Genomic DNA, 23,936 nt, shown 5'->3' with positions numbered 1-23,936 from the left:
CAAATAGCTCAAAAGGAGAAATAAACATTCACTGGGGTTTCCATTTCTATTCCCACTTACAAAGTAACTGACTGAAGATGAGCTACTCTGAGCATAGCGTAGACTGATCATGAGAAAACACTACTGGAAGAAAAGCAAAGCAAAGTCCAGTCTGGAATATATGAAGATCAGCCACATCTGCAATGGGACTCATCCCTGTTCATCTGCCACAAATTCTCTGTAAAGATAACACGAAATTGTAAACTCATGCCCTTCCTGCTGTTTGGCACATTCTGTCTCCCATAAAAAAAAAGAATTAGGTAAAAATGGTTCAATTTCTTGTCTTTATTTTAACTTTTAGATCTTCTCTGAATAATACAATACTACCCTCTGTATTTCATTAGAACTTTGGCATCTAATATTTTCAGAGTATGCAGTGGTTTTAGCTAGCAAACAGGAGCCAAGGGTGAGCTGAAGAATCATGCAGTACTCTCATTATAGTGACTAGTATGGACAGCAAGGAGTGGTGGCATTCTCTCACAAGGCCTGGCAGAACAGATCTGCTTGACAATAGCCAACACAGCACCATGGTGGGGAAAAAAATACTGGGTCTGCTTTATACAGGCAGCCTGGTGTTAATTCCAAATGGCATCTTACCTTCTTGTTAACATTTCAGACAGACACACATAAAAGCAAGAAGTATGAGCAAACATTTTTGGTTTAAAAAATTCTCCCTATGGTTCAAAAGTTTATTACCTTTTTGTGACCAATTTTCTGACAGGAAGAGATTATAACAATTTTAAAATGTTTCAGGAAGCAACACATGCTGTGCATTCAACATATGCTGTCACAAAATTCAAGGTAGTTAAGCAGTAAATTTGCATCAGTCTGTGCAAAACAGAATTACTGACAAAAAAAACCAAGAAGTGCTGCAAATAACCCATGATGAGAAAAGTATTATAAAACTGTAGAATGGTTTGGGTTGGAAGGGATCTTAAGGATCATCTGGTTCCATACCCCTGCCACCTCCCATTAGACCAAGCTGCTCAAAACCCTGTCCAAGCTGGCACTGAACACAGCCAGGGATGGGACATCTGCAACTTCTTTGAGGAACCCGTTGCAGTGTTTCACCACCCTCACAGTGAAGAATTTCTTCCTTATATCTCATCTAAATCTACCCTCTTTCAGTTTACAACCATTCCCCCTTGTCCCGTCACTACACACCCTTGTCAAAAGTGCCTCTCCAGATTTCCTGTAGGCCCCGTTTAGGTGCTAGGAGGCTACTAGAAGGTCTCACCTGAACCTTCTATTCTCCGGGCTGAACAACCCCAACTCTCTCAGCCTGTCTTCACAGGAGAGGTGCTCCAGCCATCTGAGCATCTTTATAATTCGTGTCGTGACTATCATTCATTCGGCTAGCTCTGAATTTAAAGAACAATATACAAAAAGGCAACAGCATCATTGATCTGTATTGTAGAAACACATTACCTTTGTTGGTGGCAAGGACCTTCATACATGTGAAGTCAAACCAAAGAAAGTGATGTCAGATTGTCTCATGAAGTTTCAGCAGGCATTTTCTGGAAGATTATCTTCCTTAGTTTGATTTTTTCTGTGTTACTTACTCTCACATAGCAATTCCATGCAATAACACAAAGAAAGCCTTCTTGTGTCTATGACAAGCTTAGTAGAGATTAAGCGCTGTAAAGCTAACACATTAAGTGTCACCAGAGCTGTATCTTTCTCCACAGAGTAATAGGATGAAGCAACATAATGGTGTACTTGTACAGCAAGTACCAGATGAGCCACACAATCGTGTTGACAATGCTGATTAACGGCTCTACCTTGCATTTGCAATGATTAATTTCATATGAAGGCATCCTAATAATAGATGTTCTGACTGAGCTCTGTTATTACACAACAGGACAGTAAATTGGCCAGTAGGAGGTTTGGGTCTTGCTGAGATAATGACAAATACCTGTCAGTACAACTGTCAGTCTATTTCCACTTTCAAAAATATAAATACATATCCTGATTATGCTGTTTGAGTGGAGAAACCTGGAATGTCTTCAGTGTATCCAAGGGCTAACCAGGCTATCAGCAGTCTAGTCTAATGCTGCTAATATTTCTTTCAAATACTTCTTCCTCACACATAGAAAACCAAATCAGCTAAAAGGAAGGCTGGTCTATAACCTTACTTTTAAGAGTCTCTCTTCAGGTATGCCCCTTTTCCAATGACATGAAGTAGGTAATGATTCACACACCAGATGTGTACAAATAAATTTTACTACTTAAGAGGGACAAAACTACATCAAAAAGCCCACATACTTAGTAAAATAAATTTTACAAAATCTCAGATCACAAATATCCATGTCTGACAGGATCTTCTAGACTGAGTTTTCTTTTACATATATGCAACCTCTACACAAAATATGCTCAGCTGCCTTTGAGAAAGTTACAATATAGATTGATGTACATCTTCCTTGAGATGAACAGTAGGAACAGTCATACTCAAGTTATACTCCAGTGTAGGAATTTAGCAGTATCACTTTAAAAGACATACTGTGTTAACATCATTATTTTTAAAAACATTCCAATAAATTAAAAACAATACAATATTGCTTTCGAATAAAACCGAAGTATAAAATTCAGAATAGGCATTTGCATTCGTATAACACGATTCTTCCCCAGAAGCTTTGATCAATTTAATTCAACACCACGTAAAATGCTTTTGATACAAAATAACATCATAAAATAAGTGAGCTTTGCTAACCATAATTTATAGCCTCTTTCCCATAAAGTGATATTTTTCTAACATAGGGCATCACTTACATGTACTCTCACTAATTTATGCATTTAAAAGAGTATAAAGCAAAGCACATCATTAAATGGTGGGAGGAATGGTACTAAATTGAATACAACTGCTCTTTCCAAAGTTGCCTTTTTTTGTTTGGGTTTTGATTTTTTTTTTTGCTTTACTTTTAAGAAAATGTCAAACACCAACAACATTGAAAGGAGACCATGTAATAAAACAAAACCTCTTTTGTCCTTCCTCAAGGATTTTTTCCTTATCCCAAAACTAAAGAGTTCCCAGATGTTACTTTAAGAACAGTAGATCAAACTTTCTGGCAATCAGAAGAAATATTTCAGGTATTTCCTATTTGGACAATAAAAGCACAGGCTTTAGTTCAGAAAAAATATAAGAATATAATTTACTGTAAGTGCATATTCTTTCCTGTTCATTCAATTCTCTTCGGTTAAGGGAAATATATAGGATTTCCCTCTCAACACTGATTTAATAACTTAGATAAACAACTGTGTTTGAAGAATATGGATGTTTAACAGTTTACACCTATACTAGATCTAAGGGCTATTTGGAAATGTCTATTCTGTTTTGCAAAAGAACTAGTACTTTTAAAAGGAACATTGTACTAACCTTTTCTTTCCTTCAAAATAGAAATTTATGAGCTCATGTTACTAAATAGTACTCTTATTTCCACTTCTTAAAGCTTAAATGATTGGTTCATTCTTTCAAAGCAGAGTTTGCAGGTTCACTGAGAAGTATATGGGATAACTCTCTACTCAAAGGTATATATCCAATATGGCTTGGTATGGAATAGCAGCTATGCTGAGGGTTCTCATTCACAGCACTGGAATGATACAGTAACAAGCTTCCTTGGTTCACTGCAGTTCTCTAATCAATTTTCATTCCTCCAAACTCCTTCTGAAGTCACCCAGTAAAATTAAACGCTTTCCACTGTAGGTTTTGCAGGCATAGCTAGAGGTTCTACATGCCACAGAAGGCTGACCGTTTCCCAGCAGCACAGGAGTAACAACCCAAAGAAAGGTTTCATAAATGCTGCACGGCATTAATCTGGCCTGCAAAACCTTGTTACAGTGATGACGATCAAGACAGTAAGGATCTAGCTCTACAGCAGAACTAACAATCAGGTTAAAGAGTAACCATAGGTGGTGGGGTGGGGAGGACAGTACAGTACAACAAAATAGACAAGAGACCGTGTACATAAAGACCTGCAGTGTCAAAAAAAAACAAAAAACAAACTGAAAGCAAAACACAGAACCCAACACTTTCAAGGTAGGAATGTATTTGTCAAAAACTAAATTTCTGAACTTTGCCCCATTACGAATGATTTGAAGTTTGGGTTCCTGAGCTTGATTCCAGGCAGGCGGAAAGGCAAAGTAAAGTGTTTTGTATCTTAAAATATACAGCAGTATCATTAGGACAGTATTTAAAACCTACTATTAGAAGAATTAATAAGTTACAAATATGACCTTAAGAATATTTTAACTAAATAGTAGTTCATTCAGAAGACCTTAATCTTCTTTCTTTTGTGTTTGAAATCGTTCCATTAAAGCCCTAAATATATTTCCTGGTAATTGCTGATGTTTCTCTATTAGAGCTTGGAGTGTTGCTTTTGTCTGTAGGGAAAGAGAAAAGTTCTTGGTCAAATTAAGTTTTCTTTATATTGTTCATACATCAACAAAATTTCTAGGCTCTTTTTCATCCCTTCAAGTGTCACAAAACTAAGTTCAAAATACTATTTTTCCACATTTAAGCCCACAGGATGTGTTTGTGAGATCACCATCAATGAACAGAACAACAAATTAGTATCATTTATCTCTGGTATCTGGTGTTCACAAGCTCTATTAGCAACAGGCAGTATTAAAATGACAATGGAGTAATTTAATCAGGAGACCTAGATCTACAAAGCACATCAGCACCAGAGTGCTGTGCTGCAACTCGGAAACTTCTGCCTATGCCCAAATTTGCATCAGTAACACTTTTCCAGTATGCAGGAACTTTGCACCTACACATGCTCCTAAGCAGCACTGACTGGAAACACATTGTGTCTCAGCACATTTGGCTTGTACAAAGTAATGAACTCTGCACCCAAACTCCCTAAAGGAGCTGGTCCTGTAAAGCATGCTCAGACCATACCTAAAACAGTGCATATGACAGTACATATGAGCAGTGGAACAGGCTGCCCAGGGAGGTTGTGGAGTCTCCTACGTTGGAGATATTCAAGGCCCGTCTGGACAAGTTCCTGTGTGATGTACTCTAGGTTACCCTGCTCTTGCAGGGGGGTTGGACTAGATGATCTTTTGAGGTCCCTTCCAACCCTTGGGATTCTGTGATTCTGTGACAGCAGCATTCACTTTCACCCAAAAATGTAGCAGGCCAAGAAGTTAACAGTAGTCATTATTATACAAAAGCCCTATGGGAACATCCAAAACCAGGGCAATATGCAAAGGCTACGGTGAGGATTTGCTGTGACCTTCCTATTTGGCCTGGAGAGGCACAGACTACTGAATTCTTAAGGCCAGAGCCAGAACAGAAAACTATTTCCCCTTGTAAACTAGTGGTCAGCAAGGGGAAAACTGGTTCCTGGTACAAGCTTGCACTGTTTATATGAAGCATGTGATCAACTGTTAAATCCTGGGAGAAGGCTCCTATCCACATCTCTCTATAGATCTGGTCCTAAATGTCTCTACAGATTTACAATTTCTATTAGATAAAAAAAAGAGCTTATTTTTTCTCTATATAATGGGAAAATGCATATTGTGCCATAGCCTGAAACATGAGATACAACTTTAAAATCACTCTAACTATGATTTTAGGGGATTCACGTTCTAGCGACCTTATTTAGCAGAATTTTCATGTAAGCCAGAAGCAATTGAGGGTGGCACAAATATAAGATGATAAAGTATGTTTTAGAGTCATTTAAACACATATTCTTTCCTGAAAGCCAACAGTTCTGAAGTCCTGTCAGACTGTACACCCCAACGAAACAATCAGTTTTCCATAACCAGAGCATAAGATAATGCAGATATTTTCAGCTGTCATTTTGCAGAGATCTAACCAGAGGGTAAAGAGATGAGGAGAGACAACTGAACTGTCACCGGCATGGTCAAGAAGAAAAGCATCTTTCTCTGAAGTTTTCAGAATGCTAAAAGTGACCATCTGTGGAGCTTTCAAAAATGGCTGTTTCAGCCCCCTCCATCTGACTGCTCTATCACTTAACTGTTTTATGTCTCTGTGTTGTGAAATCTATTAATAAACTGAATGAACATGAGGACCTGACAATCATTTCTAAAAACCACCTACATCTGAACTAGGGGCACATTCCAAAGTTAATTTGTTGGGTGAGAAGCTGGAGGATGTGGAAACAGAAACACATTATTCAAAGCAGTGAAATTATTTACCTTATTTTTTTTTATTGTATGGAATTTCACTATCTTCTGAACACTGATTTGCTGTATTTGAGAGGCTTCAATAGTATCTTTGTGAGAAGACCAAGAACCAGAACACTTTCCCTGGGTAAAGCACCTGCATTTGTGTCAGTGACACTAGATAATGGTCCATGGTGGAACACACAAAAATAGAAAAATACTGTTTGTCCGTGGTAGCTCCACCCCGAAAAGCCCAAGCTTTGGCACCTCCCTGGAAGGTCCGGCTTTGGCTCATCCCTGGAAAAGTCCCGACCCTCAGAGACCCTTCTAGATACTGCTGGACTTCCAGCATAGGCTGGCCCCCTACATCAGAATGAGTGTGCATTTTTGCTAGTATAAAAGCCCAAGCCTCAGGCAATGCAGGGAGGCAGAATCTCATATCATCCAGGTCAACATGGCTTCTGCAGGGACAACTGCTAAGATTGAGCCTGCCACCTCACACTGCCATGATGCTTCTTGGAGCTGGTTTCCTGATTGTCATTACTTGGTCTTTGGGGTTGGTAAGATAACCAAGTATTAGAAATATCCTTTACTGTATCTTTTGTTACCTCTGTATTTTCCCTGTATTAATAAACTAGTTATGACTCTTTATTGTGTTGCGTTTCTCTCAACCCAGAATCCTCTAACTCTGGAACAGTGTCTTTATCAAACCAGAATAGTCTTATCTGACTGAACTTCTTCAGTCCCTAAAGCAATATAGGATGCAGTACTGACTTTAGAAAGCCTGTTAAATCTGCAAGGTCTAGTAATAAAATAAGAGCATTTAAGAAGGGCATTCAGAGTTAAGCAAGTCGAAAGCGTACCATGATTCCACCAACTTCTATAACTAGCTCCATGGGAGAAATTACTTGACCAGAATATTCCAGTGTTTTCTATCATTACACACATTACATTACAAACATTTTAAGTATATATATATATATATATATATATATATATATGTATATCATTACACACATTACAAACATTTTAAGTATATATATATATATATATATGTATATCTCTCTTACCTTTGCAGTTAGTTCCTCTGCTGTTACATTTGGTTCATATGGAATGGGTTTTCCAATAAATGTGCGAAGCTTGACTGGAAACCCACCGTACACAGGAACTATTGGCAATCTAATACGTTCATACAGTGACCTAAGTATTTCTAATGTGAAAAAATGTAGGGGAAAGCAGGAGAAGGAAAAGGGAGGGAGGTGGGGAGGAAAGAGAAAAAGAAAAGGAGAGATTATTTGTAATGTTTATTTTCCCCCAGTATGTCTTAAAACTGAAACTGGCTTGTCATGTAATCCAGCCCGACCCAGATTCTCAAACAACATGTCATCTCAAGTGCTATTTCCTAAAAGCTGTGTTAATGCTAACACCAGGCATGTTTCCACCCTAACCTAGTGCAAAATCTCTCCTTCAAAGAGCAGCTGCAAAGAGAAGGAAGAAGAGGAGAAAAATCTTGTAGCTGCCTCTGAGAGTAAGGGAATGCTACATAATACAGGTTAAAGTCCAGCTAAGTTTACAGGTTAGCATAAGAAACTAGTATTGGAAGACTGTTCTCTTCAGTCCCATTGAGGTCTAGTGGATCAGAAATAGTTTTACCTGACTAAAGGCCAGTCATGTTAAAACACTGAATTGCTCTTTCAGATCACCCATTCTTCGCAGTGAAACAATATAAAATGAGAGAAAAAGGTATTTTGATTAGCTCTAAGAGTACACATCTTCCCCACATGCCACCTTCTAAGCATCTAGCCCAAATGCACCCAGACCAGATTGCTTGCAGAATGGGTGCTAATATTCTCTCCCTTGTTTGGGATGATTCTCCTGAACACAGCAATAATTAATTACTGTTTATTCTTGTACAACCTGTACGTGAACTATTCTGCACACCTGCATCTGATGGCTTGGCTTTCTCCATGTAATATGTAGCTTTTAATTACAAGGGTAGAGAAGCAAGTGTTTTGCCATGTATTCTTCTGATGAAGATGATAATGCCATTACTCAAGACAGAACTTGTGGCATGGAGGAGATTGTTCAGGCCCTTTCTGTTAGATAGCAAGTTGAAGAATATAGAACAAAAGGGGGTTTAACACTAGAAGATCAGCAGAGATGTGGGTATTTAATCATTCCAGAGGTGGACCCTTCAGACATATGCCCTTCTATGCATCTGCTGGCTGAAAGTCTCATATTGATGAGGAAAGGCAGCAAGCAAATGCATAGTTTTGTAAGGAATGACAGGTCTAGTGCTAAATAGTAAATCAACTACAAATTAAGCATGTTTAAACCACTTGAAGTTTAAGTACAAGCAGATGCATAAGCACAGAGCTTTAGGAGAACATTTAAAGACATTATGTGTCAGTTGCAAACCCGTTTGTTTTGTTTCTTAACAGACAGCAGAAAACCTGGTCTAGCAGATATAAGCAGAGAAAAAAAAGTGCTCTAAATCATTTGCCATTTTTCAGCTCATTTTTCCTTATGCTGCTTCTGTGAAGGCAAAAAGTTATATGGAGAGTAACTTAGGTGAGCCAATATGACATATAACGTGGATATTAAATCCTGAACACGTCTGAACTCTACTGGAGAGCAAACCTCCAGAAACAAGGCCATGTCAAATCTCAGATTTATATGGGGATAATTTCTACAGAGATAGGCTAAACACATATGGAAAAATAAACTACAAAAAATAGAAAATATCTTACTTATTCCTCCTAATGTCCTAACGCCTTCTCGAACATTTTGTGTAAACATAGGAATGATGGGCTAGGAGGGAAAAAAAATAAGTAAGAATTTAATGAAGATAGCACTACCTAAAAAACTTCTACCTCACTTAAACGCAATAAGCAAATTAACTGTAGAAGTGTTTCTCAGACAAGGACATAGAGCAAATCAAGTATTCTTATTCTGCTGTGACCTTCTGCTATGTGGTTTCAAGCTAGAGAATACCATGAGATTTCAGTGAGTTATTGTTTCAGCATGTCCATTTTCTCAAAGCAGTCCAGGACTTCAGAACCAGGCCTCCCTCATCTAGCAGTGTTTGCACAGTTGTTATTTAAGTGGTTAAACCTCTCACCTAATTTGTAGTTACACTCAAAAGGAAAAATTCACCAGACTGGGATGCTAAACTTGTCTGATTCATTTCTGTTATGCTGTGTTGTTTAATACATGCTGTGTCATATTCAATACATGTCCATGATTTATTTCTGCTGACAAATATTTGGAATTGTGTTGAATATTTCAAGTTTTTGTTTCTGTTTCTGAACTTGCAAGCAGCTGTCAAGATTTACAAGAACCAGGAGGGGATCGACTACTACATGAAGTTTTTTGTATCATTTTATAGTATGTATTCATTGTACATAGCATCATCAGAAACACAGAACTTTATATGGCATTTTTTAAAGCATGGAGATGAGCTAGTAAATGAAACTTTTCACACAGGTACTAAGTTTTAGGGTGGGGGGAGGTATTGGGGAGGAAGTCTGTAAATAATTCAGTGCAACTACGGAGAATAAAAAGAACTGCAGTTGCCTAAACTGAATGGTAACAAACTTCTTCATTCTAGCACCATCTTATTTGGAACACCTTTTGACATAAAGGTAGAGATTTTTTTTTGATGTACTAAGTTGTCTTATGTGACAAAAATTCTGTCAAACTACTGAAATGAGACAACTTCAAGAAGTTTAAGGTTCCAGTTTTAGACACACTTTTATTTCCATGAGGAGTTATGCTCCTGATTAAAGATGACTTAAAAGTTCATCTTTAATCTAAATAAAGCTATGTTCCTTACTTTCAGCCTGCCTCCACACTATTCCTATTCTACTGCATCTCTCAGGGCTTTTGGGGGGGCATGAAGCTGCAACACATTTGTGAGTGCATAAAGGCAACTGAACACACATTCAATAAAATAAGTATAACTAGTACAACCACAGTTGAATCCCAAGTATAGTCTTTCATATGCTATTACAATACATTATTAAAATCTAAATCTGTTGAAAATATCCTGTTTCAACAGTGTTATTTTCCTCCTGAGAAGTGATACACACTTAAAATTGGGCCTTAAAAGTCTCCAATTTCTGTATAAAATTGAGAGATTTAACTAGTCTCTCTTTGACAGTACCTAAATATAAATCTCTTGGTGTGAGACTTACTTTCTAATTAGGTATATGCAGATCTACAGACATATGCACATAAGTATAAATATAGAATGAGGGGGATTCTGTAATCTTACTAAAATAGTTACAATTCAAATATATCATACACTTATGTGCCTTTCACAGTTGGTCCCATATGAATAATCATCTGCCTGCAGACCAAGCACAATGCTATATATTTGAACTGAGGAGACAGTTCACACTAGTGAACAGCATCTCCTGCTGTTGCCGTTTCTCCTAGGCATACCTTACTACCATAAAATGCCAATACAGTAAGTACATAGTGCCAATGATTCCAAATTGTGATGGGTCACAGTATATACTTCAATGATAGGGGTAACAGAAATACTGATGTACAGTTGCTTCCCAAACCATTGTCAGGGGTTGAGCTATCAGAATACTGACTACATATGTGTAAAAACAGCACATGCTTGTAATGTAGAAACCACTCTGGATTTCATCTCTTCTTTTAAACTCTGGATTTCCTGACCACGCTATTCTTAGCTAACTCCAAAGCCTTCTTACTGAAAGCAACAAAACTAGTCTTGAAATGTTGTTATGAAAGCAAGCAGCCCATACTCATGCTGCAATGTAACACCAAATATATGACAATCAAAACAGCTTTCCCTAGAAGAAAATACTAATGAGTTAACACTCTGCATCTCTTCTGTGACTTGTCATACTTACCACTTTTGCATCAATGGCCACCTGAGCAAAGCCCTTGCGATTACCCCAGAGAATAGTATACATTTCATCACTAAAGAGTGCTTCCCGAACTCCACCTGGGGCAATGGCTATCAGAGAGCCCTTCTTCAGAGCATTGACACATTCTTCTTTTGGTCCATGCATGACTCCAATTGCATCAAGTAATATTTTAAAACCTGTAGGTTAAATAATATTAGTTCAGAAAATGTTCATTCATTGTACCATTGAGTAGATTCCCAGCATGGAACACAATGACTATAACTTACTTGTCTAATAACCTGTAAACCCAAACCAAAGATGTTTCTAGAGGGACTGAAGCATTAAGTTTTACTTATAAATTGTGGTCTAGAAAGTTGAAGATTTAGGAGTTTCAGTGGCTTTCTGTCATAGTAAACTCAGATGCTATCTCAGAATCAGGGCTAAACTGGAAAAAAATGGCAAGCACTCTGTGACATCCTTCATAAGTCCCTTCAAAGGAGTTGTTAAGTCAGCTCCAGCGCACTGGCTCCTGGCTTTTTGCCCAAGCTCTAGTTTTCAGACATAGCACAGTGCTAATAAAGTGCAGCAGGAGAAAATACCAGCAAATCTTGGTGGGTTTTGTTCTATTAACTTTGGCAAATAAAGAGCAGTCTGTGCACAAGAAGGACAATGACAAAGAAAATGCAGCATTCTCTGTTACAAATCGCTGCAGGAAGTAACTCCCTGGTTCAGTTAGCAAGTATGGCCTTTCCCATAAAGAGGCATCTGGCAAGCCTAGATTAGGTTTATTCATTTTAGGATCTTAGGATAAGACTTTTCATTTTCTTAAGCTTTTAACTGTAAAGTTACATAAACTTGTCATATGATTTTGTGTTTCAAATGCCATACTCACCCTACTCTTCCAAGAAATAGCAGAACATCAAAAATCTGCTTGCACACGTCAAATGGGCACATAACTGATCAACTAGCCTAAAGTGAAACAATAAAACTAGCACAAACCTCCATTTGCAGGAAATCAGTCATGTTCACTTTCTTTAAAATCATATAGTTTCATGTTCTCTTGCTTTTAAGATCATATACTATTTATGAGTACTGCATACCAAAATGTGAACTTTAAATGACTGAGCAGTATGGGAAATACTGCATGAAACTATGCTAATTTTACTAAGTACCAAGAAGCCCAAAACTAATTCTGTTCAACAGTCCAACCTGGACTTTTCCCTTTGCCCTAGCATATTCTTCTCCTATTTTCAACAATATTGTGTCTGTACCAATGTCTGAAAACCCTCTGGAGAGTACCCAGGAATACATTCTACACTTATCTCAGTATGTGAACTATACACAATTCTCTTACTTATTACAGTGACTGTAACATAACAGGCCGTCAGCTACTTGGTAGCAAGATGACAAGGATGTCATTTGTTTTCCTTTGGTTGACCTTCAGGATCACAGAGAGGTACATTTAGACCACTGAATCGAACCTTCCACCATTGCAGGTAACCACACATGCAGAACATTCACTCCACAAGACACTTTGCAACACCTTGCGTATGTAACAGGCAAGAAGCCACAGCTCCTTTTCTCTGCAACATTACAGGAGGGGAACTGTCTTGTTATTGCTATGGAAATGCCTGATAGAAGGCAATCTTTTAAAGAGGGCTATGGGCCTTGCTGGCTCATGCATGCCTTAGGAGACACAGCAACATTTTACAAACACACTCCAGTTAATTGCAGCTAATTTAGGACAGCAGCACCCAATGCAGCAATGCAATGAGATTGCCTACTGGTAATTGGATACTGCCATGGATCTGAAATTCAGAAGTATCATTAAATCATCTAATCCAAGTGTGTCCAACAGCCTACAGACTCCCCAAACTCACCCCCCACACCACCATCCCATTTTTCCTGCAGTGAGCACAATAAACTTCCAGTTAATTAAAACATCTTCTGAAAATGCATCCAATTTATTCTGAAGACTTAATCAAGATCAGGCAGTCTTAGTACTAGGACAAAATTATGGCAGTCTTTCTGGTTTGATTCACAACAGAAGTGGCATCTATCTGACCTACCAGTCATAGATTACTGTGTGGATTTTGAAACACTGTCCAGAACATTGTTTGGACTCTCTGGGCTTGTCTTCCATTAACAGCCCTAATTCATTCTCAGAACCAGGGAATTATGTAGGTTAGAAAGGACCTCTGAAGATAATATAGTCCAACCTCCCACTCAAAGCGGGTCCAACTAGATCAGGCTGTTCAGAGCCTCACCCAGTGGAGTTTTGAAAGTCTCCAGAGATGGAGATACCCCAACTTGTCTAGGCAAACTGTTCAGGTGTCTGATCACCCTCATGGTAAAATACCTTTCCACACATCTAATCACACATCTGATTTCCTGTGTTGCAATTTGTCTCTGCTGCTTCTCATTCTATTGCTATGCACCTCTGAGAAGAGCCTGACTCCCTCTTTTCTGTACCATCCCGTTATGTCGCTGAAGACTGCAATAATATATTCCCCCACCCTGATCTCGTACAGACCAAGCAAATCCAATTCTCTCAGTTTCTCCTCATACATTGTATACTCCAGCCCCCCATCAGCCACTGAACATGCTCTATTGCCTGAATGTCTGTCTTGTACTGGGGAGTCCAAAACTGGACATCACATTGCAAGATCCTGTCCACCTGAGTGCCAACTTCCTTTCCTGCAAAGCCACCCTTTTTTCCAGGGTACTGTCGCATGTGATGTGCACCTGGGATGAAGCAAGCTTCACAGTTGCATGTGCTGAACTTTGTGAAGTTTCTCCCGGTTCATTTCTTTGAAGGCACTCTGAACACCAGCTCTAACCCCCAGTCTATTGACTACTCCCCTACTTTGGTATCATTGCTGAACTTCCTACAACCACACTCCAGCTCCTCACCCAGGTGTGCAGTAAAAGCATTAAGTAGCATTGGTTCCAGTATAAATTCCTGAGGAAGACACGTAGAAACCAGCTGTTAGCTAGACATACTGCTGAAGCCAGCTCTTCAAGACCAGCCATTTAGCCAGATGTCTCTGCAATGCTACTAAACGATATCTGGGAGATTCACAAGTATACTCACATTAAGAACCTTATTTTAAAGCAGAAATTGAGAAAAAAAGAAATAAAATCTCCCATTTGATAAACAACTGTATATAAATATTAATACATATACTATGGAGCCAAATATAAATTACAAAATAGGCTACATTGGTCAGCTGCATGCAAAAGATTTTAAAATCAATTGACAAATCCTAGTCTGCCTGCAAATGCAGCTGTAGAAGCAAAGTCATGCTGTTATCAGCATGAAAAAGTTCAGTTTTCAGGGATTAAAGCTGAAATAGAACTATGTTGACAAAAGGACATCTTTGTTTCCACTAAAAGCATCAGTGCACTACAGAACACTCCTGTAAAGTTTTAGTCACAAATTTAACTTGGGAAAAGGACTGGGTACTCCAGTATTGCACGTACACAAAAAAACAACCCCCTCATGTAATTCATTTCATCATCCAGCAGTGTTTTTCACTAGGCAAAAAATCTGGTCCTAAACACGTTTTTCGATTTCTTCATGCTTTGCCTCATGTTTTATACAAACTTGCTGGACACTTCTACAGCTTTCCTCCAAAGAAACATTCTACTTGAAAGAGTCTTCTCTTGGGCAGGTTCTACTGCCAACCAGACTCAACTGAGTGGGTACAAAAATACATCATCCCTCCAGACTATTACTGTCAACTTTACGAACACTGCTTCCAAACAGTTTGCTTCTTAATCAGGTAACACCACTCTTTCTGCCTATATTAATACAAAAAAAAAAAGAAACATCTTACTTGGATCCTTGCTACCAATTAATACAGAGACAATTGTTTCTTTTATCATCTCCTTCTCTTTGTTTCTAAACATCCTAGAGTTGTTGGAAGGTGGGGCCCAGGTAGAAGTATGACCCATCCTTGCATGGGCCACCCTCCTAACCTCATTGTTGTTTGTACAGAGCATGTTAGAGACAGCTGTACTCCAACATTTTAACTAAATTTGTCTGAATGTCTGTTGAGACCTGTGTTGCTGTGGTACAATTTTTATTGACTACACCATCAAAAAGACAAACTTTAAAAAATTAGAAGTTCTCAAATTGATTGTTTAGAATGAAGCATGTTACCTGGTAATCTAAAGACGAAATGATCAGCTACTACATGGCAGTATCTCTTCTTTTGTATAAGAAGTCTAGCTATGAAATAGACACAATCAGCAGGAGTAGCTCCATGATAAAACACAACAAGCCCTGGACCTTCAGGAATATTTTCAGCACCATGAAGTTCATAACCTGTTAGAAGTTAAAGGCATAACAGATGTCAAAGTCTGATACAATTATATCCCAAAGAAACTAACTCAGGGCAAGTTGGCAAACTGAAAACAATAGCTATTGAAAAGTAGTAAGAGCAAAGTGACCACTAAAATCTCAAGAAGTGACTTTCAGTATTTACTAAGTTGCTTTCACAGGAGATACAGGTTTAATTTAAAGCAGAAGAGGCATATTTAAAGAAAAGGAGAACAACAGGATAAAAAAACCCTGAAAACAAACCACCCAGTCTCACTGTCTTGAAGCATTTTCCTGATTTTTTTAGTTCACTGTCTTCAAGGCTGCAGAGTCCTCCAATCATTCAAGAGAAATAACAATCAGGATTGGATAGGAGACACAAAACAACTATTGCAAGTTTTTATTTACCTTTCAAAGTTAATTGCCACCAGTAACTATTTAAGAAGATGTGACATTACAACATCCATTTGCAAGTCTGCTTATATTCCAGCGTATGAAGATTATCTTTGTTATTTCTCTCAGAGTTATACTTGCTCCAGGTTTTCATCACTAAGTACTGAAAGCTGTTTGGGGTTTTACATGCTTAATTGAAATATACATAAGCACAGACAAGTTTCTTACTAAACTTACATCTCTAAGTTAACAGTGCAGAATATATTCAGTTAACACAAAATATCAAAATGCATCAGTATAGAACATTCAGTTAGTATCAAGCAGTACTGTTAACAGTATCTTGTGTTTTTTTAAAGAAATAATAAAAACCAAACAAACAGAAAACCCCAAACCCTGTCACTTCTTCCAAAGTTAGTAAGGTCTGCAGCTGCAACATATTGCAAGCATAGTGAATCAAGCAATCACCGACTGCGCTCCATGCCAGCTGGTCATAACCAGAATGATACCTACATCTAGCATTTACATAATATATATGAAGTTACATGCATCATATACCACTTTGGTGCTTGGGGCTTTTTGGGGTTGGGGTTGTTTTGTTTAGGGTCTTTTTTTTCCCAGTGCTGTGAGATTTCAGGAGAGAAAGTTCTTCCTATCATATATTGATTAATCAAGAGGGAGAAAAAATAACCACAAAATATTTCACTCTTTAGCAAGAGAAGTGCATAGAGAACATGGAAGCAGCTGGCAGGGCAGAAAAAAGTCACAACTGTCAATGAGGAACTGGATAAGAATCTTTTCTGCACAAATAAAAAGTCAGACCTTATAAAAAGTTACTAAGGATGAAAAGAGACAAGGCCTTAAAAAATCATTTTCTTATGAAAAAGTAAATAGCTTTTTATTGTGAAGTGAGCATTTTAAGCTCTTTGATGTAGCTGTTGATTTTGATCTAGTGTACTTTCCTAGATTTGAAAGTTACATCTTAGTCTTACAAAGCCTATCTGATACAGCCGCTGCACCATCTGGTTGTCAATGCCTTGAAAACCCACTTCCCTTTGACTAGAGAACAAATAGAGATGATTTTCAAGGAGGATTTGTTCTTTATGTAAATTGCTCTTAAACATCTCTTTCTCCTTTAGCTGCGTCTAGCTGAATGGCTCTGAAAGAGGCTTATGATTTCCTTGGGAAGAAAAGCCAAATCATTTATTAAGTCTGTCTTTATAAAGAAATAATAGTAGAAGGACAGGGAACAGAGCCCTCAGTTTTGACATTGTAATAGAGAAAGTAGTTGACAAAAATATGTAGAAAGAAAATAAAAAAGTAGGGTTTTGTAACAGGCTCTAAAGTTAATTTGAAGTAGCAACTAGTGAGTGAACTAAGTTCTCCTTTTAGTCATCATTTGGCATTACATGTAAAAGGCCGGTTAAGTGCAATTAAATAACACTAACATCCTGACATACTAGCTATTAGAGAACTGTCATTTAACTTTGAGTATTCATATACTGACTCTGAAATAATATAGTAAATTGATCTAATTTTTAACATAGCAGACATTTTAGGTCCTCCACAAATGAGGAAATTCAGGAGTAGTTATAAATAAGAAAAACAATAAGTATACAATTAAAAAAAATGTCTATATATTCAACTGGATGAAAGCTCTCATTTTGCAGCAGCAAAGGAGTAAATGCATAAGTCAGAAAATTTTACATCCAAAAATGTCTCAGTGGCTTTTACTTCTCCCAAGCACCACTGGTGTTCATTTTACCATGGGAATATTATTGGCCTGAATTTTAAATTTCATGCAACAGCAGCACAATCAGATATATACTGTTAATCCTGAAAGGTAAACCAGGAATAAGAGCTTCAGTGGTTTTTAATGAAACATCAGATCTCACCTACCATGCCATATTCTTCCATGTCCATCCCATAGGGTAGCCAACATTAGTTTTGCGCCATCCCAGAAATCATTGGAATAGGCTTCCTTTAGTTCATTTTTCCTTTTATAAATATGAAGAAGGAGAATGGAAGTGTAGAAGAGGATGACAAGAACTCCTGGTAGTAGAAAAACTGCTACAAGTGGAAAAAGCACCCATGAAAGGTAGACTGCATAACTCAGATAATCTTCAATATGCTCCACACCAGTCCATTCTCGCAGAATGTATGTCAGGCAGGTTAAGTAGGACATAGGCATCGGTCCTGCAGCACAAGATTCATTTTCACCTATCATCTCCTGTTAAATTAAAAAAAAAAAAGTAATAAATCCTAAAAAAAGGCAGACCTGCCTATTCTGCTTTAGCATACAAAAAACCACTCTAATGCATTTTATTCATGTACCATTTACCCCACATCCCAGCAGCACCTGTTAGAAACGTAATGGTTCACACAGCAAAACTTTTACTTGACTTTTTTTAATCTTTTTCTTTTGCATGGTGGAAATGCTGACAATTCTAGTTGAGAAAGACAGTACAATTGCTTAATCTCAGGCTAAGATTTTATCTCCTTTCAGGCTAAGATTTTATCTCCTTAAAAATGTTCAAGTGATGCAGATCCAGAACACTTAATACTGTTACCAACAATTTACATCATTCTACATAATACACAGTACATTCAAAACCTTCTCCCAAGCACTTGTTACAACAGGGAATGGCACAATTTCAAATCCAGTGCTATAATACCTACTGAATACTTCCACTACCACAAGCATGTGACAATTCGGGAAGAAGATGGTCTTAAATAAGCAAATCTCACTCCTGGACAGAACTTTAACTGTGAAGACGGTCTTAAATAAGCAAATCTCACTCCTGGACAGAAGTTTAACTGTGAAGATGGTCTTAAACAAGCAAATCTCACTCCTGGACAGAACTTTAACTGTGAAGATGGTCTTAAATAAGCAAATCTCACTCCTGGACAGAACTTTAACTGTACCTGGAAATTTACAGATAGTGAAACACCAAGTTCAATGCACAACAAAGAGAGGCAGCAGAAAGGACAAGGAAAACAAATACAAAAATCCTTTAAAAGTTTTAACTGCTCTGGCTTTACTGTACCTATCTCCAGATCTCTCTGGGCTGGAATTTCAAGTCTTCTGTAATTCCAGAGCAACATTTTTTTCTTAGCTTTGTAAAATTTAGAGGAAACCTTGCTATTCATTTCATCTTACAAACATGAGACAACTTGTATGCTTGGGTACATTAGCTACAGTTCCAGTACATCATAAATGATATCTTGTGGGAAAAAAATTTCCTAATCTAGACTAAAGGTTTGGTCAAGACTTGAAATAACTGCTAGTCAACACTCAGAACAAAAACATGTTGAAACTATAATGGAGGCTTGTAGACAGAAATGGATTAAGAACAGTATTTTCTGAAAGAATCTAAGCTTGGAGTTTTTGTGGTTTGGGTTTTTTTTTTATTAAAGTGTTTGGGGTTTTTTTATTAAAATGTGACTTAGACCATGTATGACTGCAGAGTTCCCTTGTTGTGAGAGACATGTCTATTACTCCTTTACTCTTGCTTTTTTCTTGCAAGCAGTAAGTGACTGAAATTCAGAAGATAACTAATACTACCAGAACTCTAATGACAACACTAAAATGACAAAGCACATCAGCTTTACTACATATTTGCTATGAGATGTTGAAACATGTGCTACAAGTGAGAACTGATCTCACTTTTTTCCCAGTCTCAATTTTTCCTCCAATCCTGAAAGAGCTATAATGTTCATTTTCCTTCTGTTTTGAAATCAGCCTCTACCCACGTTGCCCAAGTTAAGCCCTACTGACAAGAAAGCTGATCGTGTGACAAGGACTTTGCTCCCATGATCCATGAATGCTCCACTAATTCAAGCTTACAACATTTTACTCTTCAGCATGTTCCTGAAGATAATGTGAGAAGCTGATTTATCCTCAGTGATGCATGTAGCATTAGTGACAAGCACTTCACTGATTTCATGCATGCGTGTTTGGGGGTGCGAATTACAGGGGAAAGGACAGGAAAAACTGAGCATGTGGGAGAGCAAGAGAAAGTCCTTTCTCACTGCGGTCACCAGAGCCAAACTCCAGAACCTGTCAAGCAGCAAACACCCACAGCAAGTATAAGAAACACAAGTTGTGATACCAAGCAGGATTTAAGAGTAGCATTCAACACTACAATATTTATCAGATTGTTATGCCTGGACTTCTCCAGCAGTTCCACCTACTAGCTAGAGAACAATACAGATCATGGATTATGGCACAAACTTTTCAAAACTCAGAGGTGATTATATAGCTTTAAAGATTACAGTTATACTTTCCCATCTATTATCATTTTGCTTATAGCTTTCTCCAGAACAAAATCATCATCAAGTAAACTTAGCATCTTGTCCACACATGTCAGCCTTGCAAAATACGACTCGTCCTTTTGCCTGTAATTTTAGATGCAATACCTCAAATGCCATCATCACTGTTTGCAAGTTGCATATCTACGCACTAACCTGTAACAGAAATTAAGATCTGACCTCCTCTTTGCTGCCAGCCATAGAGGTAACATCTAAAGTGCTGCCTTCTCTTAGGAACAGTCAACTCCATTCTGAACACTGCTGTTTCCTCATCTTGAAGGGACTCATAGAATAGTTTACATTAGAAAGATTCATTGGACAGCGCTTGTCCAACCTTTAGCTAACTAAGGAGACAGATCAGATTGCTCAGCCCAGTTTGTAATATCTGCACGGATGGATATTCCACTGCTTATCTGGGCCCCCAATCCCCAATCAAGCACAAGTGTCTGATCACTCTCATGGTGCAAATGTTTTTCCTTATCCTAGTTATAATACCCCTTACTGCAATTTGTGTCGGTTGTCTCATGTCCCTTTAGTGAGAAAGGTCTATTCCCTTCCACACACATAACCACTCATTAAGAGGAGCAGTAAGATCCCCTTTAAGCCTTCTTCAGGCTAAGCACACACAGCTATCTCACCCTCTCCATAGACACCATGTGCTTAAGAATCTAACAGAGCTGGTGGCCCTCCTCTAAACCCCTTCCACTTTCTCAGCATTTCTTATATTGTGGGGGTCCAAACTTGACTTGTGGTCCTAAATGTGCTGAAGAGGGTTATAAATACTTCCTCCATCTAATGGCTGTGGCCTTGCTAGCATTGCCCAAAACGTAGGTAGCCAACCTCACTCATATTTGACTTACCGTCCACCAGATAAAGGCCTTCTGCATGCCTTTATCTCTTGTAATTTTGCTCCCTTCTGTAACAGGTCCAGCATTTGTTCTGACCACCCATTGTACAGCCACAAAAATACTCTATATCTAAGTGATGTATGTTACTGCCACACTGAACACACTAACAAAGGTAACAGCAGTGAGGAAGGGAAAATAGATTCTGTCTCCATGATCAAAAAAAGCACAGGATCCTCCATATTAAGTAAAGGTCCAACATAGTTCATATATGCCACTTTCATGGTTTAAGCCCAGCTGTTAACTCAGAACCATGCAGCCACTTCGCTCTCTCCCCTTTTTTAATCTCCTGCTCCTGGAAGGATGGGGAAAAGAATCAAAAGAATGCAAATCTCATGGGCTGAGATAAGAACAGTCCAGTAACTAAGCTATAACACAAACCCACTACTGCTGCCACCAATAATAATGATGATAAGGGAAATAACAAGGGAACATAGAACTAAAAAGGGAAGGAAAAAAACCTGTAAAAACAAGTGATGCACAATACAATTGCTCACCACTGACCGATACCCAGCCCAACCCAGTGATCAGGACCAACTGCCCCCAGTTTATATATTGGGCATGACATGTTGTGGTATGGAATATCCCTTTGGCTAGTTTGGGTCAGGTGTCCTGTCTCTGCTCCCTCCCGTCTTTCCATACTCCTCCTCATTGACAGAACTTGAGACTGAAAAGTCCTTGATAGGGGTAAGCATTACTTAGCAACAACTAAACATTGGTGTGTTATCAGCACTGTTCTCAGGCTAAAGTTGAAAACACAGCACTGCAGCAGCTACTAAGCAGAAAAATAACTGTTACAGCTGAACCCAGGACAACTACTAACAGATATTGTCATTTTGGTCTGTTCCAAATTTACAGCTGTCTGCCCAGAGCAGATAACGCAGCAAGATAAAGCAGCACAGTCTTCTAGAAACACCACCATGTCAACCTGATTAGGACCTCATCTAAGCAAAGAGAGACTACCCTGCCCTCCTCGTCAGAAGTTTTCTGACATCAGTCACTGTCCAGATCTAAAAACTTCAATGGGGTGCAGTACTACTAGCTGACTTACAGGCAGAATCCCTCTGTAATACAAGCATATCCTTAAAAAACATATTTTAATTGACATAACTAACACATTTCCTGTTGTGTGGCTCAAAGTAAAAACAAAAAGTTCAAACTTCCTAATAGAAAATCTTACATACAGTTTCATAGACGAAAAAGATACAATTTGTCATCTGACTAATGATGGTGCACACTGACTTATGCTTATGCTGAAAGCTTTACATTGTCCGTGAAGTGGAAACAAGGCTAAAATATAATTCCTTTCACTGACTTCTAGCACATGACCCAGGAAAATCCTTAACTACTACAGTAATCTTCAGCTGTAGTGCACAGATACTGAGTTAACTGAGACCCTACTGACCATGCTACAAGCAGCAATTACAGAAAGCAACATATACTGCTGTAAATTCTTCACTATGAGGGTTGTGAGGCACTGGAACAGGTTGTCCATCCCTGGCAGCCAGCCTCGATGGGACTTTGAGCAATCTGGTCTAGTGGAAGGTGTCCCTGACTGCAGCAGTGGGGCTGGAACTAGATGATCTTTAAGGTCCCTTCTAACCCAAACCCTTCTATGGTTCTATGATTCTATGAAACCATGCACAACATGATTTTAGCACGTGTATGAAATGTACAAGTCGAACCTCTGGAGATGTCACTATCCCACTCAGCTCTTGTCATGCCACATCTGGAATACTGTGTTCAGTTTTGGTCCCCACTATAAAAAAGTCACCACTATAAAAAAAATCCCTGTTGACATGCTGGAAAGGGTCCACAGAAGGGCCACAGAGATGACCAAAGGGCTGTGAAGCCATGGGAGGAAAGGCTAAGAATGTTGGGTCTGTTCAGCCTGGAAGAAAGAAGACCTTATCACTATGTTCCAATATTTAAAGGTGGCTACAAAGACATAAGAACCATCAGCCCCAACAGCAGATGCTGTAAGATTTAGCTAGGCATCTGGCATTTGGCTGAGACATCTTGTCTAGACCGTGCTTTTGCCAAGAAAGGTTGGACCAGATGATCCTTGAGGTCCTTTCCAACCTGGTGCTCTATGATTTCCGAACTACAAAGACACTGCAAAACACCTACCACATGACCCTGCAAACATAAGCGCACTGCTTTCCACTGCATCAGCTGGTTACAGGTGCTGCTTCTACCAGAGTGAACAATGCCAGCACAAACACAAACACCCTGATAATCCTGCTCACGACATCCTCTACTGCAGAGAAACCGGCAGCCAGCCGGAGGATGGTTGTACTCTTGTTCTGAATTGGGCACTGGCCTACTCCTTGCTCCTGTGACAGCGGGACACCGGCTCCTTCTCCAGGAGGCTGGAGGGGGACCGAGTTTCCCTCTCCTGAAAGGAGCACACAGCCCCAGCCCGGCTGCTCCAGCCGAACGCTCCGCGGCCCCGCTGCTGCCCTCGCACCGCCCCGCCCCGCGCCCTGTCCGCACTCCCCGTCCCGACAGTAACTGGAGCAAGGCCCCGAGCTCGCTGGTGGCCGAGGCAAGCCACCTGCCGCCCCGGGACCGGCGGGGCGGCGGCGGGGCCAGGCCCGGGGCGGGGACGTGCCGGCAGCACCCGCTCACCTTGCCCTGGCGGCGGCAGTTCCGATTCCAGCCCCGCGTCCCTGCCGGGGCCTGGTTTTACTTCTCCGCCCGCCGCCCCCGCGGAGGATGGCTGCCCGCGGGGCGGCCGGGCCTGGGCGGCTCCCGCGGCGGGGCGCAGGCGGGTGGCACCGCGCTGCTCGGGGACAGAGGAGGCGGTGCGGGGACAAGGAGAGCGGCGGCGGACGGGAGCGGAAGGGGAACTCCGCGCCGTGGGGGGCACGGGAGCCGCCCGGACAGCGTCCGCCGCGCACCGCCCGGCGCTTCCGGCGGCAGAGGAGTCGCCGGCACGGGGGGTGTCTTTCC

General features: G+C 39.6%; 1 protein-coding gene across 1 annotated transcript; it reads right to left on the bottom strand.

The window, feature by feature from the left end:
• Positions 1–2,244: 2,244 nt before the first annotated feature.
• On the bottom strand, positions 2,245–23,860 carry LOC101879330 (transmembrane protein 68-like). The gene is made up of 7 exons (XM_034062441.1): positions 23,613–23,860; positions 17,665–17,995; positions 15,217–15,381; positions 11,055–11,248; positions 8,919–8,979; positions 7,239–7,378; positions 2,245–4,416 (listed from the first exon to the last, which is right to left on the bottom strand). The coding sequence occupies exons 2-7, from the start codon at positions 17,990–17,992 to the stop codon at positions 4,312–4,314; spliced, it is 993 nt and encodes a 330-aa protein (XP_033918332.1). The 5' UTR covers positions 17,993–17,995; positions 23,613–23,860; the 3' UTR covers positions 2,245–4,311.
• Positions 23,861–23,936: the final 76 nt, after the last annotated feature.

Source organism: Melopsittacus undulatus, chromosome 1 (genome assembly GCF_012275295.1).
Source record: "Melopsittacus undulatus isolate bMelUnd1 chromosome 1, bMelUnd1.mat.Z, whole genome shotgun sequence".
Classification (NCBI taxonomy): domain Eukaryota; kingdom Metazoa; phylum Chordata; class Aves; order Psittaciformes; family Psittaculidae; genus Melopsittacus; species Melopsittacus undulatus.
This window is presented reverse-complemented; position numbering and strand designations above follow the sequence as displayed.

Bases quoted from the DNA above. Each gene is read 5' to 3' on its own strand.
- LOC101879330 (XM_034062441.1), bottom strand. From the start codon at position 17,992: ATGATAGGTGAAAATGAATCTTGTGCTGCAGGACCGATGCCTATGTCC. The intron at 8,980-11,054 runs GTAAGTATGACA...TTTCCCTCCTAG, and splicing joins TGGCCATTGATGCAAAAGTG to CCCATCATTCCTATGTTTAC. The intron at 7,379-8,918 runs GTAAGATATTTT...TTTTCACATTAG, and splicing joins TAGGACATTAGGAGGAATAA to AAATACTTAGGTCACTGTAT.